At 37.3% G+C, this 11248-nt stretch overlaps 1 protein-coding gene across 1 annotated transcript in view; it reads right to left on the bottom strand.

The window, feature by feature from the left end:
• Positions 1-2560: 2560 nt before the first annotated feature.
• ATAD2B (ATPase family AAA domain containing 2B) overlaps positions 2561-11248 on the bottom strand; it is a 150633-nt gene continuing 141945 nt past the window's right edge. Inside the window, exons 26-28 of the mRNA XM_030858299.2 lie at positions 9170-9297; positions 8732-8860; positions 2561-5975 (exon numbers count right to left, since the gene is read on the bottom strand). Of these exons, the coding sequence (XP_030714159.1) occupies positions 5934-5975; positions 8732-8860; positions 9170-9297 (299 nt within the window). The 3' untranslated portion in view covers positions 2561-5933. The remainder of the gene's footprint in view (positions 5976-8731; positions 8861-9169; positions 9298-11248) is intronic.

The following is an 11248-nucleotide window of genomic DNA, read 5'->3' as shown; positions in this document are numbered from 1 at the left end:
TGGATACTTGATGGACATGGTCTTATTCATAAGATGGAAAATATAAGAAAAGCAAAAAGGAAAAAGGAGGGTTCTTGGCAAATTTTTAACAAAATGCTTCATGCAATGCTTAAAGAAAGAACACTTTAAAAAAATAGTTTGAACCCTGATCAACCATGACAGAAATCTGGCACATTACATCTAAAAGAACTTAAGCTCCATGAAGACAGGGACTTTTTCTGTTTTTTTTTTTTTTGCTGCTTTATTTCCAACTTCTGCAACAGTGCCTGGCATACAGTAGGCACTTACCGTGTATTTGTTGAACCTATGAAAGGATGATTTAGATAAGTTTCAGCCTTCTATGTCAATTAAACCAGAAAGAATTACACATTTTCTATATGTCCAGCATTGTTTTAAATTCCTACAAGGAATATAAAATATAATACTTCTTTTGTATCCCCTTTCCCACGTGAATAAATTACTAAGATTTACATAACACTAGTAATTTACTATGTTACACAGTACAAAATACAGCTAAGTTCTGAGGATGAATGATAGCGTACAGGAGATTTATTGGTGTAGAATCTAGGCCCACTCCTGAAATATGAGCAAGATTTCAACACATTAAGATACTCCAGGTGGTGAAAGTGATAACGATATAATATGAAGGGTCACAAGAAACTAAGAAGAAGTTTTGGTAAAGTGGGACTAGACTATAGAAAAGCCAGGTAGAGGCAAAGGGCAAATAAAATGCCAGCTCCCTCGGAAGGCTTCCCTCATTGCCTCCATCCCTAAACAGAATCAATTGGTTCCCTTCTTAGAACTCTGAACAACACTGTGTTCCTTCTATTACAGCCCTTAACCCACTGAATAATTACTACTAGTGTTTGTACCAACCGCCCCTAGCAGACTATAAGCTCCTTAAGGATAGAGAATATCTCACCTGTGTATCACATATGTCTAGCATAGTGCCTAGGACATAACAGACATACGACTGTGCGGGTCAGAGAGGGAATTTGTATTTTAAAAAACAGCCAAGAGGTAACTTTTCAGGTGTTTGGGCAAAGGGATAAAATGAAGTAGGTACTTAAATATTAGTCTCTCACTTTACTGTAGTTTTGAGTCTGATGGAAACTAAAACTGGATACATAAACCCAGCTTCATCCTTGGAGCCCTCAAAACTTGACTGAGACTCATATGCAGTTATAAACTCTCTAAGGATTCAGATAAAGCTTTATTTTTTTTAATAAATTTATCTATGTATGTATGTATTTTTGGCTGCGTTGGGTCTTCGTTGCTGCACACAGGCTTTCTCTAGTTGCAGCGAGCAGGGGCTACTCTTTGCTGTGCTGCGTGGGCTTATTGCGGTGGCTTCTCTTGTTGCGGAGCACGAGCTGTAGGTGCGTGGGCTTCGGTAGTTGTGGCTCACGGGCTCTAGAGCACAGGCTCAGTAGTTGTGTTGCAAGGGCTTAGTTGCTCCGTGGCATGTGGGATCTTCCCGGACCAGGGCTCAAACCCATGTCCCCTGCATTGGCAGGCGGATTCTTAACCACTGCGCCACGAGGGAAGCCCCAGATAAAGGTTTAAAAAAATCTGTTTCCCAGGTTTATCATTACCAGTCTTTTGATACAGACAATCAAAAGTAAAAATTAGGGACTTCCCTGGTGGTCCAGTGGTTGACAGTCCGCCTTCCAATGCAGGGGACGTGGGTTTGATCCCTGGTCGGGGAACTGGGATCCCACATGCCGCGGGGCAGCTAGGCCCATGCGCCACAACTACTGAGCCCACATGCCACAATTACAGAGCCCACGTGCTCTGGAGCCCATGTACCACAACCAGAGAGAAGCCCGCGCGCTGCAACAAGGGATCCTGTGTGCTGCTGCTGGGACTCAATGCAGCCAAATATAGATAGGTAAATTAATGAATATTTAAAAAAAAAAAAGTAAAAATTATACAATCTGCAAAACCAAGAAAAAGTCTTACTCAAATTCAAACAGTTCCTTTTTACTGTGAAAGAAAAGGAAAAAAAGAAAATTAAAGATTTATATAGAGGAAGTTTAGTATACTAATCTTGGGACATGAAAAGGTGTCTCGTGGCAGACAGCAGAAACATGGGCAATCTAAAGCCAAGAACATTCTATTCACTTAAAGCAATAAGCCTCTCAAAATTCTGGTATGAAATCTCTCTCCACATTTAAATTCTACGTATTGTTCAAAATACACTGATAACTACTTGATTTAAGAGAAAACACTATAGATTAAGTGAACCATACTACCTGATCGTCTATTGTAGCATAGCCTTCCAATGAGAAAAACAAATTTCAGAAGTAATCCATTTGCTGCTACACGACGACTTTTAGACAATCTTCAATTGAAGTTAAAACCACACTTTCTCAACAGAAAAACTTTTAGATAAAAAATACTGAGGGCTACTAAAATCTAGAAGAATCATATAACAAGATTTTTGGCATGCTTAATTAATAAACATCAATACGTCCTAGCTACAAAATAATGAGTTCAGCTAGAAAAGTAGCATTGCACTTGCAGCCAACAGTAATCATAATTAAGCTAAAGAAAGACATGTTTTTCTTGTCATCTTTATTCAAGTATTTCACAGCAGTTATATTACAAATTACAGTAAATGTTCAAAATTCCAGAATTCAAAAATTAAATAATTTATTTCAAACTAATGTAAAATGAAGTCAAATGCAAAATACCAACTTAACACAATTCTAAATTAAACTACAAACCCAAAACAGACCATAGTTGATGAAGTGTACTTAATCTGCAAAGTAGACATACATGACTGAAACCAAAGAGGACTCCCAAAGTCTAAATAACCAAATGTACAAAATACAAAAGATGTAGGTACAAGTCCAAATTCAAGCTTACAATGTGATTACAAATAATAATTATAATAACAATGGCATTCAGCTACGGGACCTGACACTGAAGATACCTACTGAATAGCACCATAGCTGAACCAACTTAATCAAAAAATGGGAAGATATTACCACCCCACTCCCTAAAAATAAAATCCAGTAAACCTACAAATACATTTATTGGCATATGAGAAAAATCAAGTCATGAAAGGACATTAAAAAAAAAAAATCACAGGTGAGATTCAAGCTCAAAAACACAATTAACTCCACAGCCATCAGTTTCAACCCTAGTGCGGTTCCATCATCTTCAAAAGGCTCCTATGGTCCCCACAGCTGAGCATTAATTATTGTTGGGCTGTGCCGTGATACATATTTTAGTGATCTGAGAGCAAGGTTCTACACAGGAGCGTATCATTTATAATGCTCACAATAGGAAATAAGAACAGAGGTCAATTTGTACATATTTTTGCCAATGCTATACGGCAAAAATTAAGAACTTACAGAAAGGTAAACAAAATTGAGTCCACTTGGATAATTTCACAAGCTGCTTTAAACTATAGAACCACCAGATATCTGTAAAATAAGAAAAACTGGTATAGTGGGGGGGGGGGGGGGAAGGGGCCAGAGGAGTTGGTACAATTTCACCTCATTTTTCTCCCCTTGGCATTAGATTGGCTTTCTCTTTAAGACCTAAACTGTTCAAAGTGGCAGTTCCTATCATACTGAGGTTGCCTCCTATTTCTCCATCTATATCAAGGTTAAAATTAAAAAACTTGATCTTTTGGAAGCATTTTAATGCTAAACAGAAATAAATTTCCCTTGTCAAACTCACTGATGGCTAAAATCTTAATTAACTTGTACAAATTTAGTAAACTACTAAGAACATGTGCATTTTTTTTTTCTATTCACAAGTGCTGCTGTTACTTGAACAGAATGCTTCTGAATTAGAGTAACTGGAATAAATATTTAAAGAAAAATAGTGCAGCAAGAACCTGAGACTTGCAAAAAACCCTTTTACCAGAAACTTGCTACAAAAAATCTGCTACATCTTATTTCATCAAATCTTTAAATTCTGTAACAATTTCCATCAAAATACAAAATGCTAATGTATTAGACTGTAAAATAGCTTGAACTGGTATGATGGTAATAAATTACTAAAGTAAGCATGAAAATCCTCCCAATAATCAAATTAGAGGTTTCAAATAACCTCCCCTTTAAAATTGGTTCATCGTTAATCGCACTTGCCCACCTTAAAATACAGTGTGCCTACATGGGTAGTATCTTGAATTATATATGACTAACTGAATATTTTGAAAACTTCCTAGGTATGAAGAAAACAAGTGGCATTATTTAAAAATTAAACTAGAATTAGAAGGCATAAAATGTTAATGTAAATGCAAAGAAGCACTTCAGATTACTGCAGTAGCCTTGGCCAAAGTGTGCTTTCTGCGCTGGCATCCAGCACCCTACAAAGCCAGAGACGAGGAGACAAGTACCTTAGCTTCAGCATGTAAACGGTGGCAAAGTGAATACAGAACTCTGTAGACACTGTTGGTAACTAAAATACAAAAAGCTGAGGTAGCTCATTATCTCTGCAGTAGTCCAAGACCGTTTGCTCTAATTGAAACCCAAACTACATGTGTTGCATATATTGTAAAGACACACCTGCAGCTAACAGCTATAATGAATGAAGATATCAAGAAAACTTGTCAAAATTTTCTACTTTTTTGTTTAAAAATCATCTGATAAAAAATGTCACTGCACTCCCTTTGTCTCTTTGCAACTGCCTAGACTGTGTCTCTGAATTTGTAGAAAGTTTTTGTAAAACTAGTAACCCATAAGTAATTTTAGATAAGTACAAGTCACAGAAATCGCTTAACAAGATCCAAAACAGGTTCCAATCAAAACGAATAGTTGTGAAGGTAAGCTTATGATAAGGGATTTAAACATTAATACTGTTATTCAAGGACCATACCAGAGCTCACTTGCAACTATGCATATAGAAAATGAATTTTATGGAGCTTCTGACAAATTCCTCTCTTTTCTGTCCATTTGGCAAGTCCGGGCTTTAAACCAAAACTGTAACAATTTATTATACATGAAAATCGTTCTTCTCGGGGAACTCAAACATGAATAACTATTAAACTGCCATTGACAGAAGAAAATAGAGTGTCACTCTATTTTCTGACCATCATTGTCATCCATACCAAAAAGGGTGTGTGTTTTTTGACGGACTGTGAATTTTTTGTTGTTGTTGTTTTATTATGTTTCTTAAACAGAAACGGACCATACAGGAAAACTTACCATTTTAGTATATTATGTGGCTTAACCACTGTCTTGATCGAGTTTTGAAAACAAGATAGGCATTTTATACCACAACACTGGTTGCCTCTTAATGATACAGAGTATCAAAACTTATTTTCAGGGTTGTGACCGAAGAAAACATTCTAATCCATTTGCTACAAGTAAGCCCATCCTTGTGTTTAGCCTTATCTTTCTCGAATAAAAAGGCACATTAAAGGCAGTTCTAAAGAGCCTAATCTAATTTTATCCAGTTTCTTCAGTTTCCCACCAGAATATACCATAGCCAACTTTAAAACAGGCTTCAGTCCGTTACCCAGAAGAAAAAATAAAAACAAATATGATAAAAGGGGGTGGGGGGGGGGAAAGGTTGCCCACTGTTTAAACAATTCAACACACTTAGAACTGCCCCATCCAGTTTCCTCGTGTTTGCTGGTCTGCTCCCTAAGAGAGGTCTCCAAAAGAGAGTGCACAAAAAGAGAAGCAGAAGTGAGAGCAGTTTCTGTAGCACCAAAATCTCCAATCTGTGGGGTTGTATTTTTTATTTGTGGAAAATACAACATGTTTCTGAAGTTCTGTTTGGTTCTTGTAGGCTGGTTGGTTTCAGGTACCTGAGACAATAGCACCAAATTCAACAGAGAGAAAGAATGAGTGAGAGAGCACTTTACACCAAGGCTCTGCACATAATTGGTGCAATTTGAAATTGAATGGCTCAGAAGACTGCTCTGGCAGGAGCAGATGGGAGAGGATAAACCACTCTTCTTGAAAGGTTCATAGGAATGTCTCAAACATATGAACTGTTCTTTCCATCTCCTATAAGGGGGGAAAAAAGTACACATTATCTATTAAAGGAAAGACAAAAGCATTACAGAAAAATTCACTTCAAATTAACTTTCTAGATAAAGAATTTTAGATACAAAGTTAAGCTTTAAATATATTCCTGATTACAGTACCATAGCTACTGTGTAAGCCTATCTGCCCTAGACACGTCCAGATGCCTCCTACTTTACATTTAGGCTAATGAGGATGATGCTAGCAACAATGAGTACTTATTGTGCCAGATACTGTACTAAGAAATTTACATGTATAAGTAATCTGCCAGCTAAAAACAGCAGTCAGGATTTGAATACAGGTAGCCTCACTCCAGAGCCTGCACCCTTCCTGACTCATTATATTCGACTGACTCCCAAAGCACAATGAATGTATTCAGTATAATAAAACTTGTACCCAAAGTAGAACGTACCCTGCTCCCAGTGCTACTCACTTCAATCAGAGCTGAAATTTAAAAAAAAAAAAAAAAAAAGCCAGAAAGAGTCGATGCCATCAACGCCAGGAATGCCACTCACTGGTGATTCTGCTATAGATTCCTCCTCTCCTAAATGAGACCCCTAGATTACAGGGTTCCAAGACCCATACTGCAAGGTGTTTCAACTGCTGAAGAGTATTCAATCCATTCACACTAATCAAATGTCAAGCACGTGAACAAAGAAGTTCTAGAATTTTTAAAAAGTAAAGAACTCTACCCCACACATTACATTCAGATGGGCAAATGTCAAATACATCTAAGACATTTGGTTTTCCCTTCCATCTTTAAACACCTCCAAAGAAATTATATCCTACCTCTCTACAGAACTAACAGGCCATACTAACAGATTATCATCTGATCAAAAAGTTCTTATAAATGACCAATCAAAATTACTTCTGCTAAATGTTTCATCATGTTACTGAGTAGGAGAAAAGTTCTGTTATAAAATACAATATCCAATACTATCCCAATTTTTAAATATATATTCACACTTTTATACACATAATGTACATCTAGACATTTTTAAAGGATGGAAGATATTCTAAAAGATTAATGCTGATTAGTTTCCTCTAGATGGTGGGATATGGGTGATGTTTTTATTTCTGTTATTTCTATATATTGTATATGGTCAGAATAGATTCATAAAAATGTGACTCATAAAAATGTGATTACAAAGTAACTTTTAAATGCTCTCTTGCATTGATTCAAGTCCAATACAGGCATACCCTGGAGATGTTACGTTCCAGACGAAAGCAAATAAAGTAAATCATACGAATTATTTAGTTTCCCGGTGCATATAAAAGTTATGTTTACACTATACTGTGTAATGGCATTATGTCTAAAGAATAATGTACACACCTTAATTTTTTAAATGCTTTAAAAATTTTCTTAAAAAAATGCTAACCATCGTCTGGGCCTTCAGCGAGTCATAATCTTTTTGCAATAACATCAAAGATCACTAATCACAGGGACTTCCCTGGTGGCACAGTGGTTAAGAATCCACCTGCCAATGCAGGGGACATGGGTTCAAGCCCTGGTCCGGGAAGATCCCACATGCCGCAGAGCAACTAAGCCCATGCGCCACAACTATTGAGTCTGCGCTCTAGAGCCCGCGGGCCACAACTACTGAAGCCCGCGCGCCTAGAGCCCATGCCCTGCAACAAGAGAAGCCACCGCAATGAGAAGCCCGCACACCGCAACGAAGAGTAGCCCCCGCTCACCGCAACTACAGAAAGCCCGCGTGCAGCAACAAAGAACCAACACAGCCATAAATAAGTAAATAAATAAATAAATTTTTTTTTAAAAAGATCACTAATCACAGATCACCATAACAAGTACAATAATGAAAATGCTTGAAATATTGCAAGAATTACCAAAATGTTATTAACACAGAAGCACAAAGTGAGCAAATTATGCTGGAAAATGGTGATGTTGCCACAAACCTTCAATTTGCAAAGAACGCAATATCTGCACAGTGCAATAAAGCAAGGTATGCTTATATTCTTTATTACACATGCAAAATAATCACATCCTCTATACATAAATCTTTAACATACTAGAAATACTTCTTGAGAGCAGAGACTTTTGTCTTATTCATTTTATTTGCTCAGATGACCGCAAAAATAAGTGTGACTTAATCATATAAATTATATGAATAGAGATATAAGCTTGTATTTATAAAAAACTTTCTTATGGCCCAGAGTTGTCCAGAAAGCGAACGGTTCACCTCTAAAGTGTCTAAGCACAAGGACAACAACTCCTTCATGTGGTTATTTCACAGGACTAGATTTGATTAAATGAGATGACTTTTAAGTTCTCTTCCAATCATAACAGGGTGGCCAGTAAGTCTCATGGCCCACGCCAACTCCTTTTAACCAGTAGTGGCCACCTCGGGAGCAGTGGTAACATGGACTGTGAGGCCATGCTCACATTCAATAGGCCAAAGTGATATATGCTTAATCGGTCAAGTCAGTGATAAGTAAGGGAGGGGAGAACTGTGAATGCTAATCTGTGTATTTGCCAACCATGAATCTCTGTGTTTTGATAAACAAAGAATCCCAGATTACTTCTGTTCTGAGACAAAATGGTACCAAGAGTATATTTTTGTAACTCTTAATGATTCTTCTAATCTTAAATCTTCAAACCACTCTTCAGTTACTTGGTGAAAGATTTAGACTAAAATAACTTTTTTTTTTCCTCTTTTCTTTGGGACAAGTAAAAGCACGTATTTGTTTATTCCACAGATGAAGTAATAAGCACTCACCTCTACAAGCTGTGATTTGTCATAATCTTTACGGTGACGGTAGATGCACTGACTAAGAAGAGAATATAATCTCTCAAGTTGATCAACTGCCAGATTGTTGCTTTTATCTACCAACAAATCAAGCAATTTCTAAGAAAAATTAAAAGAAAAAAGAATAAAATGAAATTTGATTTCATTGTTCAAACTGAAACGGTTCCACTCAAATGCTAGGCAACAGACACCACATGCTATGGTGTAATAGTGACACCTGAGTTTAGAAGATTCCAGGGCTTAATTTATTACCAAGAACATTCTCATATTTCTAAACCCCTCAAAACACACACAACTCTTTTTCATTAGAAGCCCTGAAGTACCTATATTCCTAGGTTAAAGCAAAAGATTATCAAATCTAGCTTTATTTCCATTCATTTAAAACTGCCTGGGAAGAGCTAAGCTTACCTTCAATCTCTCATGATCAACTATAAGAGGTGGCACAGGCTCAGACGGCTCTTCTGGAACCAGTTCCAGGCTTGTTGTTTTTGCCTGCTCTAAAATTAACTTACGATATTTCTTTACTTTAGAAGCACCTACAATTGGGGGGGAAAAAAAAAAAGCACTGCAGCAAATAAAAGTTAAGAAAAATCAGACAAACAATTATACATTCTTTTACCCACCACAAATCCTTTTGGAATAAGCGTGTAATTCTTTAAATAATAAATGATTTTTTTGAGGGGTGTAAGACTAAGCAACCCAGATAAAAGAGAACTAGACCACAACTATGAAAGCCAAGTCATACCAGAATATCATCTTAACAAACATATCCCCTAAAAGGAAGATACGAGTAATCTTCAGCTCTAAGCAGTAACTTATAAACTGTCTTCATTCTCTGTATGATAACCATTTTAAAATTCGGAGCTCTCAGAACTAGAAGAAAGGAAGCACCCTAGAAAAGCAGATACTAACACAAAGTGAGGCCAACCTGCCTCATATTTGCCTCCCAATGCAAAACATTTGCTGCAACATTGCCTGAAACGTCTTACTTTTCTCTGTTATACTGCCTGTGTTACACAAAATTTTCTCTTAAAAATATACACCCATTAAAAATGCAAAAGGTCTAGTGTCCTGTCCTCCTACCTTAGAGTGAATTAGTATAATCTAATTACTTTCCTCCCAACATCTTGCTGAGACCAGCCACACTGAAAAAACAGAAACTGTGAGGTCGCTGAGTGTAGCTTGACAGCGTCAGGCACCCTGATGGGTAGGGAGGGCAGGTAAACCATCAAGCCTTACGCTCCCTAAGCAGGAGCACTCTTAGAGGAGGCCAAGGCGGGAGGAACACAAGGACAAACTTGGACTGTTTCAGAACTTTATACAGGACCTGGCCCATGCTCAGGGCCACTAAGGAGACCCTTCCTCCTCCCTCCTGCATTAGTTCTCTTAGTCGCAAGTCTTTAAACAATTCCTTTTCCTCAATGCCTGCTATATAGATAAATAATAAATGAACCAAAATGTTGCCTTCAAAAACATATCCCCAGAGAAATTTTATATTTCAGAAAGCCTTTAGAGTGAAAGCCTTTATTTACAGTTCAATTAATATAGGCTAGGAGTTTTGTTAAGACCATACGGATCCTCATTATTACATCCATGGACTTCTAGAGGCCCAAAAACCTGAATTAGGAACCACTACACGAGGTTACACTGCCCTGACAGTTACAAATGAAAGCTTCAGGTAAAGCGTTTACACAACAAATATCTTTAAAGCTTTTTAGATCACCAGTTGAACATAATATTCATTTAAACCTTTTCTGCAAGCTTACTAAAATCTCATAGTGAACTAGCATTAAAAAGAACTTCTCCTCCCCATCCATTCTGCCTCATAACAGGAATCTCTCCCTTTTTCCCACTCTGTCCCATTCATTACTTAATTCTAGCTTCAACACATTTTTTTAAGTTGTCTATATGATAGCCCAGGATAAATAATGCTCTTAAAATTGCTTTCTATTATTAAATATTGGAGAAAAAGAAAAATTCTCAACAGGCAGCATTCAAGAACCATACCTCTCTCTTTATCCATTAAAAGAATTCTAAGACTTTGAATACCATCCTACTCTCATTCTACTGGAGGGCTCAAAAAACTGGCATTAAAAAACCTTTCTCACATAGCCCAAATCCCAGGCTAACACTATATACTCCACACAATTTAGAGAGCATGATACAATTTCAAGATAACCTGGTATAAGAAGAGTGCTTATTCGGGAAGGAAATTCAGTACACTGAGCAGAGTAGATCTCTAAATCACCCCATCTCACTATGGGCTAAAGAATAACGATAAACAACCAAGTGGGGCCAGAAACCCTCAACGCCCCCTTTCTGCTGCTTCTTAGAAGAATCATATATCCAAAGCAAGTCAGGAGTGGGCAGAGTGCTCTGACTCTGCGAGAATAAAGTAACTTTGACAGTGAGGATTCTGCTGCTTTCTTCCGCCACTGCTCGTATAGATAGAGTCTCCTAGACTAAACATCCCTCAGATTCAACTAA

The sequence above is a fragment of the Globicephala melas genome, chromosome 12 (assembly GCF_963455315.2).
Source record: "Globicephala melas chromosome 12, mGloMel1.2, whole genome shotgun sequence".
Lineage (NCBI taxonomy): Eukaryota > Metazoa > Chordata > Mammalia > Artiodactyla > Delphinidae > Globicephala > Globicephala melas.
This window is presented reverse-complemented; position numbering and strand designations above follow the sequence as displayed.